This window comes from Eucalyptus grandis, chromosome 6 (genome assembly GCF_016545825.1).
Source record: "Eucalyptus grandis isolate ANBG69807.140 chromosome 6, ASM1654582v1, whole genome shotgun sequence".
In the NCBI taxonomy this organism is placed as follows: Eukaryota; Viridiplantae; Streptophyta; class Magnoliopsida; order Myrtales; family Myrtaceae; genus Eucalyptus; species Eucalyptus grandis.
The window spans coordinates 9,585,607-9,594,785 of NC_052617.1; the positions used below are offsets into that span (position 1 = coordinate 9,585,607).

At 42.6% G+C, this 9,179-nt stretch overlaps 2 protein-coding genes across 3 annotated transcripts; one reads left to right on the top strand and one right to left on the bottom strand.

Annotated features, from left to right (window-relative positions):
- The first annotated feature begins 1,776 nt into the window (after window positions 1-1,776).
- LOC104448228 (sm-like protein LSM8) lies at window positions 1,777-4,648 on the top strand. Of its 2 annotated transcripts, XM_039315903.1 has the most exons (8): window positions 1,777-1,892; window positions 2,006-2,052; window positions 3,017-3,112; window positions 3,592-3,632; window positions 3,705-3,779; window positions 3,871-3,923; window positions 4,128-4,206; window positions 4,329-4,648. In XM_039315903.1, the coding sequence occupies exons 3-8, from the start codon at window positions 3,076-3,078 to the stop codon at window positions 4,389-4,391; spliced, it is 348 nt and encodes a 115-aa protein (XP_039171837.1). In that variant the 5' UTR covers window positions 1,777-1,892; window positions 2,006-2,052; window positions 3,017-3,075; the 3' UTR covers window positions 4,392-4,648. The 2 variants fall into 2 exon arrangements, with proteins under 2 accessions (XP_039171837.1, XP_010060337.1); XM_010062035.3 differs by having other exon boundaries at window positions 4,128-4,594.
- A 2,364-nt stretch (window positions 4,649-7,012) lies between these two features.
- Window positions 7,013-8,750, bottom strand: LOC104448229 (ATP synthase gamma chain, chloroplastic). The gene has a single exon (XM_010062037.3). The coding sequence runs from the start codon at window positions 8,439-8,441 to the stop codon at window positions 7,287-7,289; it is 1,155 nt and encodes a 384-aa protein (XP_010060339.2). The 5' UTR covers window positions 8,442-8,750; the 3' UTR covers window positions 7,013-7,286.
- Window positions 8,751-9,179: the final 429 nt, after the last annotated feature.

Genomic DNA, 9,179 nt, shown 5'->3' on the forward strand with positions numbered 1-9,179 from the left:
GACACGTGGCGACGACGCGGACAAATATAAAAAAAAATGAAAATCTGGACGCCGGCCATGGACGAGCTGGCCTCGCGAGCGACGCCGACGCTCGTCCATGTGTGTCGTTCGGCTAGATCTGGAGATCTGGGCGCTCGCGGCCAAGGCTCCGTCGTCGGCGTCGTCTAGATCTGAAGCCCTCGGCCGTGAACGGAGGCTGCTCTACTCCACGCATCTAGAATTCGCCTTCCCCATCGACGCCGGCGACGGAGCCTTGGCCGCGAGCGAAGGCTGCTTTTACTCTCTACGGATCTGGAGATCTGATTTACTCTGGCGAACGAAGGCTGCTCCGTGGACGCTGGCGTGAAGCTTTACTGCAACCGCCAACAATGCCGTGTTCCCCGGTCCACCCGGTGATGAACGATTTCGTACCATGAACTTCACTGCCACACCACCGCGACTTCGGAGTCAAGAAGACGAGCCAGCAAGTTTACTCAAAAAAAAAAAAAAAGAGAAAAGAAAAGCCAAAGAAATAAATAAAAATGAAGATAATTATCGGAAATTACGTTCGCAGCTTTCCCTGACAACGCCGTCCAAGTTGAGGGCGATCCTGTCATGTGAAGACGTTTTCGCGACACGTGTCAGCAAAGTAGCGAACAAGAGCGCTCTCTTCCTTTCCATTTTTTATCCGTTGGGAAGAAAAAAACATGTTCCGCGTAATTCCATTTTCGGAAGCAATACATATCAGTACAAATCCGATTTTATTCGGGTGACTATTCTTTTTTCAACAAGAATTAAATCGTACTCGGGCAACGTGCTATTCTTATGATTATGTTCGAAATTCCTACTACCCTATTCATTCCGTAACAAGTTGAAAAAGACATGAACTCACATGTAACGAAATAATTTATAAATATCAATCGATTATCGAGACCTTAGATAAAAGATACGAATTTAATTCCCGAAGAAAGAAATTTCCTGCTAGCCCGATTGAAAAGAGATCACCCACATCAAATCAATAAAGCAAAGTAGATATCCTCCGCTCGATGGTTTTATCGTTAGGTCGACCGATATTTGGTTAAAGCTAATAAAATAAAACGAAAGCATAATATCATATTATGTCGACCCGAACAATTGAACATGACCCGGAAAAGATCCCATCCAAAACGCCCTGTCTCCCGTTACATACCAGACCACCCCGCGAGCCAACTCCACCTCACGTTTCTCGAGAAAATATTGGGTACCCTAACAGTGCCACGCAATCCGTGCTCTGAACCATTCATTGCGTGACACCTGTCCATTTGTCAGTCCACGTCGGCTCCCTCGGCTCCCTCTTCTCTCCGACGTCGTTCCAGGTTAAACCAACGCGCGGATTGAAAAAAGTGAAAAGGACAGTCTCTCTCCTCTTTGCTCTCGCTTCCTCCTCCGGCGCACGTCTTCGTAAATCGAGTTCTCTCCCGACGGCCGATTTCGCTCGCCGCCCATCGCCGCTCCGCCGGTGACCCGCGAGTCCGCTCCATTCCACCACAGCCGCGCCGCGTCCGACGCCGTTGCATCGCAACCGCAGCCGAGCCAAAATCCAGCCGTCGGAGTCCCTCCGCCTGCAAATCCGAGGTCCTCGCAGCATCTGTGACCCAATCCCCTGCGCTGCCACGCCGCCCTGCTGCCGATCTGCAGCACTCCAAGTCGCGCCGCCCCACGGAGGACACCGATCTTGCTGCACGATCCGCCGCACCGGAGTTGCCCCGACGGCGTCGCTCCAGATCTGCCACCGTCCGCGAGCCCCGACGACCCGCGCTCTGTCCCGACACGTCGCCGAGCCGCCTGTTGCCGTCCCCCAACTCGCAACTGAGAAGCAATCGTTCCGCCCTGCTCGAAGCAGTCGCTCGAGAAGCCCTAAATCTGCGAGTCAGGTTCGATTTTATTTCCCGAGGTTTTATGTTCGCATCTTTGTTTTGGGGAGAAAGCTTGACCTAACTCTGCCATCAGAAGTTAACTGGTTTATTGCTTCTGATTCTAAGCGCAGCAACGCGAGAAGTGAAACTGCGACTGTCTCGGCAAAAAAGAAAAGAGGTTCTAATTTCTAATTGAAGCCTTTTGCATAGGCTGCTTGAAGAGTAGTATAGATTGTTTGTTTGTTCTACGAATCTATCATTTACCCCAAGTACAAGTTGCTTCCCTCGTTCATGCCAAGCTCCCCATTTTCATCATGCATTTGTCTCTAGCGAGAACTCTCATTCCTTGTTCTTTATCCCAATGAACTTGGAAGACGCAGGTGGTCTGAATTTTCTTTATCCATAGTCGAACTCTGCAGTCTATGGTTGAATTTATGCCTCGAAGGGAGAAGATATTCCTTTTTGCTATTTCTTTCTTTTTTTTAGCTTGAGAATCCAAGGTCTGCGGAAATGTCGGTTATCATTCTATTCTTGACAACCCTTACAAGTAAAAGTTGTTTAGATAATGCAGATATGTAAGAAGTATTTCCAATGTCCCAATCCTCTTCAGGCATCATATTGTTTTTCAGGGATAAGAATGATATTAGATCTCTGTATTGAATTGTGATATTATCTTGTAAAGAACTGGCTATAGGAAGTTCTTTCTCATAATCAAACATTATTCGTATAGAGAATCTCTCCCCCTCAATCTCACACAGACACATGCGTACACGCATCCACATATATCTTTAAGTCTTTTTGGAAAGTAATGGTTTATAAGGCAACATTTTACTCACTAAAATGAAAATCATTTTGGTAATCACAAAACATCTGGGTGCTCATCACTCACGAGACTTGTGAATCTGCAAAACGAACAGAAAATGAGTACCATAATGGCAAACGATGAATAATTTATGTTTTCACAGCCTTTTGAGTTCGTTCAACCAAATGGACTTCCTATTTACTCTCTTCTCTAATTTCTCAAAGTGTTGTGGAGGATGTGTTGCATACTTTTTATACTAAGAAGATATGCTATCTTGAAGCTGTGAGTGGACATATTTCAGTTCCGAGAGACTTATTTCTATTCATTCATTTTTCTACAGAAGCCAGTGTGCAGAACTAGACCTGCAAGAGGATCTTTGCTAGTTTTGGGAGTTGTGAAATGTCTACTGGCCCTGGACTTGATTCTCTCGTAGACCGTATGTCTCTTGACTTACTTTCTCAGTTTCTCGCTTGATTTTCTTTAACCTTGTCAATTAGTAGGAGAAGAAACCTAAAACATGTGAGTAGGAATCTAAAAGGGACATCGAGGCTGGGCTTAGGATAAGGAGCCTGGAGCTTGGGCTCACTTTTCGATCAACAAAAAATAGGAGGCTTCCACTTTCATTCTCTTATGGTCATATATACAGTTTCGTGGCATATAGTGATGTATCTATTATGTGCATAAAGGCTATGTAAGAAAAGTAATAATTGTGTTGAATATCAACTGTCTAGTAAATAATCGTACAGGTCTGTGAGGCACTTTTCTGACTTCAGAGGATTTTGACTTGTGCCCTGTTGAAACAAGAAAACTAAATCCTAAAAGTGACTCAGAATACCTTCACTACTTACGAATACCCACTCAATTGCTCAAGGTTTGGTCCTTGCTTCGCTCTTATGAGTTATTTGTTGTATGCAGAAACAATATCGGTCATTACAAATGATGGGCGTAACATTGTGGTATGTTTCACAGTTACAACATTTTTTTTTGTCATTATAGAGTAGAGAATAATTACAATATTTTGAATTTAGGGGGTCTTAAAGGGCTATGACCAAGCAACAAATATCATTCTTGATGAATCTCATGAACGTGTTTACTCCACAAAGGTCTTTCTACATTCCCTATTTCCCCTCTTTCAGGTTTTGATATTTTGGAAAACTTAGCTCTTCTTTTGAATAACATTCCGGTTTACTGCAGGAAGGCGTGCAGCAACTTGTGCTCGGTCTTTACATAATAAGGGGTGATAACATGTAATGACAAACTCCATCTCAGTTCAACCTCTTTCTTCTTTACGTTTTGTTTCTTAAAGTGACAAGCAGAAAGAAGAAGACAGATTTTTGCCTTCTTTTATGTCATTTCTGCCTTCTACTTTACTTGAGTGCTATGATTACTGCAGAGTAAACTCTGTTGATGTACATATTTTCATAGTTCTTTTCCATGTCCTGTGCTTGCAGAAGCGTTGTTGGAGAACTAGATGAGGAGCTTGATTCCAATCTGGATTTGTCCAAGCTGAGAGCTCATCCCCTTAAGCCTGTAATTCATTAATCATGTACCATATACACATGATACGGTAGTTTTCATGCACTTCATTAGCTGTAATCATACATATAGGTCGGTTAATGATGTTTGTGGAGAACTTATTACTGTTTGTTCAGAAAATGTTGCTGATGGCTTATCTAAGGCGTGGTCTCGATGCAGTATCGCCATTGGGGAAATGAGAGGTGACCTTTCTGTTAGTGAAGGATTATGCTATCGTTTATCAAATTTAGAGCACGTGATGTTTCGAGTCACGATGTCCAATATGTGCTCGGTTCTAGTTCTTTTGACATTCTATTATGAGGCAGTACCCACAACTTTAGATTTTACTCATTTTTGAGACGTTGGATTGTAGAAATTGAAATATCCATGACGATGGCCTTCACTTGTTGCTCTGATCCTATCATCAATATAGAAGCTTTTAGCTTTCTAAGGCCAAGAGCGATTGAGAAGCTCGTGACATGTCAAATGAGGCTGCAAAGTAAACGATGAATTGTACGTACGACTTGTCAAGCCCGACGTGACGTGGAAGGTTCATTACTTGAACTCGCCGGGAATGGAGGAGCAGAGGAAGAGAGAGAAAAAAAGCCTGCAGAGATTTTTAATTTTCTTTTACATTTGTCCGCGTCATTGCCACGTGCCGATTTGTGATTGGGTTTCGCCAAAGAAAATGCATGCCACGTAACTTATGAGTCTGTGACGTGGTATTTTGCAATCACTGAAATACTTTATCATAATGTGGTCTGCCCTTGCGTTGCTACCGACAATGTCGTGTTCTTATTTTAAATATATATATATATATATATATATATATATATATATATATATTTGGTAAGAGTGTTCTTATTATATTTGTCAACCACATTTAACGATAAATAGCATGGTAAAGAGCATGGAGGATAGTCTATGACAAGAAAAATGCTTTTTATAGAAATCATTGTATAGGAAAAATGTTTTCCCTTCTTAGATTAGGACATACATTTTCCTTATTTTAAACATTAATATTTTCTCCAATCATAAATGATTTTCTGTTAACTTAATATTTTCTGCAAACCAAATGGGTGAAAGTCCAGCAAACTTATTCTTGAAAAATTCTTTCACTCAAAACAGAGCAAAGATGGATTTGAAGTCAAAACTTGTGAATATGTTATTGTGATTATATGGAATAAAGTGGCCACTCTATGATTTTCGCTTGGACCACCAATCTACTATCAACAGCAATTCTTTGGGAGGAGAGATTGAGCAATCCTGCTCTTTGACACCATACCGAAAAACTGAAATTAATCTTGAAACGCGCATTCCATCCCGAGCTAATTTCCCTGTACTAAATATAACATCAGTTGAATGTCTTCAGGAGAAACACCAGATTCATTGAGTAATCATCAGTTACAGAACATGGTGAACAGACTCCATCAGCAAACACCATTATTTGAAGATAATGGCAGAACCCTTCCTTGGATTCACGACAGGTGAAGGTGGCGGCTGCCAGCCTTCTTAAGGTACACACTAGGGTCGTGGACCGAAGAAGATAACCAGATAGCATGACACGTGAGCATCTGTGGCATCTAACATTCACTTCATCCAAGTTCCATTACCAGGCATCCTTGCTTGCGTAAGAATCACCGCAAAACCATGACACGTTGGCTTCATGATCAACATGTACATGGGTCCGGCAGCCTGCTCGGACCAGCCTGCCAGGCTTAAAGCTTTAAAGGGTCTGGAAAAGCTGCGCTGCATTCGTCTTAAGTCGTTAATCCATCATCATATGTACATAAGCTCCTCCAAGAGGTCTCTGAACGCAAGTTGAGCTCTTTACAACATAATCCACCAACGAGAATTGCTTCCAGTTTCTATCAATTTGAACTTTCAGTTGGGTGCATATCCAGTTGCCATGAAAGGGTAATGCTCATGCACAACATCAGTTAGGTAATAGAGACCAAAAACATTCGCTGGCACAAGCCATGAAGAGGTAAGGCCATAGCAAATTGAGGTCTGTATTTCTACTGATAATTCTCTCTTCCACAACAAAATATGTCGAGGACTTTCCATTGTTTTTCTACTTCCCATCTCTTCAGTTACTCTCAATTCTTTTATTGGTCATATAAATGCAGACAAACTGAATGCAGGAGAGCAACTAGAGAAGGCAGGGTAAGGAATCGACGGAGGAAGCTCCCTCCTTAAGTTCATCCAGAACGCAGGCCAGTGCAAGTCAGGCCACTGAAGAAGGAAATATGAACTCTTAGAATCAAAATTATCAATAGATTTGCCAGGCAGAAGGCAATAGAGAGAAAGTTAAATATGAAATCAGCACCCTCAATCATTTCCCTCCCGATACTTAGAATGGAGAGAACATGACAATTCATGAGATGTGTGATCCTCATCACTAACTATATACCAGTAAAAGAGCAAACAAGGTGGAGTGGTTAACACCATGGCCAAATTTCTGTTCCATAAAAACTTGCCATCAGAAATATGGCACGTACAGCGCCACTTCCGCCAGCCACACATTATAAACTTTCCATTTGTCGACGTCCGTTTGACCAAACAGCCACTGAATCACACAATCACTGATCCCACTCCAGCAATCGTAGTAACTAGTGTTTCTCCAGTGAGCAGATAAATGTTGAATGATCTTACTATTAAATGAGAGATTAACCATAAAGATTACAACACTAAACATTCCCTAAAAGTGCTTTCTGTGTGACATATTACTCTAACTAACTGCAGCAATTAGAAAGCATCATATTCAGGTCTTCAATGCAGTGACTTTAGGTTAGCATGTAGCAGAGAAGAAAAAATGAGATAACATGATAATGATGATTGACAAAGGCATGCAGCTAATTCTTTTGTGAAGTTGTGATGAACCAAAATATGGCGAAGAGTTTTTCTTCCCAGCCAGAGCACAAAGTACAAACAAAAAGAGGCTAACTTCTCCATTCATATATTACCAACTCAACAATCAGCCAATTAACCCTCCAAGTCTTAACAAAAGTGTGTGCAGATGGAGAGGGAAACTAGCCATGAAAGGGTGAAATTTTTATAATAAATGAAAATTGTAAGTGCCTTGAGTCTCCAATCTAGTCAAAATCTTTTAGTGCCTCAGCTCCAGCCACAATTTCCAATAATTCCCCTGTAATCTTCGCCTGCCGTTCCCTGTTATAAGCAATCGAGAGATTCTTCTTCAATTCAACAGCATTGTCAGTTGCATTACTCATGGCATTCATCCTAGCAGCTAGCTCACTCGCAATTGATTCCTGCAATGCCCTCAAAATCTGGCTGTTCATATACAGAGGCATCATAGCATCAAGAATCTGAACAGGGTCTTGCTCAAACTGCAACAGAGGCGAAATCTCGCTGTTCCTCTTCTCAGTTTGCTCCCACTCTACTGACAATTTCCCTTCTTTAGAAGTCAATCTGAATAGCTCATCCCCATCAGCATCAACACTATTTCCATTCACATCAAGTACCTCTCCCTTAGGCGACAAAGGAAGCAAAGTACAGATAACCGGATCAGACTTGATCAATGACACAAACTTAGTGTACACTAACTCCACTTTATCGACCTCTTCGCTAACGAACAATGAGAAGACATCGTCCGCAATTACCTGGGCTTCCTTTGCTGTAGGAAAACTGTCTCCCTCAATCAACCTATCAACTGGAACATTAGGCCTGCGCATAAAATACGAATTACCCTTTTTTCCAACGCTAATCACAGTGTAGTCCAGCCCAAGATTTTCCAGTTCTGCGATCCGGGTCTCCGCCTTCCTCAGAACCGCATTGTTGAACCCGCCACAAAGGGCCCGATCACCAGTCACAACAACGAGGGCGACTCTCTTTACGCGCCTGACATTTGTCAAAGGAACATCTACATCCTCCACTCGAAGCTGTTCATTCATGTAGCACAGGAATTCCACTAGGGTTTCAGCAAAAGGTCTAGCGTTGATCACAGCTTCTTGAGCACGCCGAACTTTTGCCGCGGCCACCAACTTCATTGCTTCGGTGATCTTCTGCGTGTTCTTCACGGACTCAATTCTTTCTCTGAGTTCTCGAAGACCGCAACGAATTGGTGCATCGAGCGAAGACTGATGAATTTGAGATCGACCATTCCATGGCGAGAATGGGAGAGAAACGCGAAGAGGGTTTTGGCGAAATTGAGAGACGAGTGAAGATGTGTCCGGAAACGGCGGTCTTGAGGTGACCCATGAGTTAACATTGGAGCAATTCATGGTCATATGGGCTCTCAATCTTTCGCTCCTCAGCAACTAATCTCCAAGGACTCGGGGGGGACGGAAAGGGTTTATGGTCAGAGAGCAGTTTAACAGATCAAATGAATTTGTTCCCGAACATACCGGAGAGAGGAAATGGGAATGCCGTCGACGCTTCCGTATCCTCCGGCGATGCCTCCAACGGTGCCTCCGCCGCGCCGGCCGGCGGAGAGGCGCTCCCGTACAGGCTTCTATATCGCCCCGACCGAGGACTGAGGCGGCGCGACGGAAGGGGAGACCGACATCAGATTGTCTTGTGTTTTGTTTTTTATGTCCCCGTTTGGGTTTCATTGGTTTCCGTAATTTGTGCTGTCGAGTCCTCCATTCTGACTAGTCAGAGGGAAAAATAATTCGTCAAATTTCAGTAAACTGTTCCGTGAAATTTTATTAATTTCTTCTTATTTTTTCCCTTTTTTTTGCCTGGGCAAATGAAAGAGTAGAAATCAACTAATCATTAAATAACGTACGATATTAAAAAAAGAAGAAGGAGTAACAAACTCTCTGATAATTTTTTCTCGAAATCGATTTGTAGAAAAGTAATACATCAAGGATATCTAATACGTGAATCCGGGTGCAGTAACCAAGTGACAACTCTCATATTGTACCTAGTATAACAACACATAAACACAGAAATAAATATTAATTGCGGGAGACATTTTTTTGTTGAGAATTCCAAACATAAATAACTTTAAGTTATACGATGAG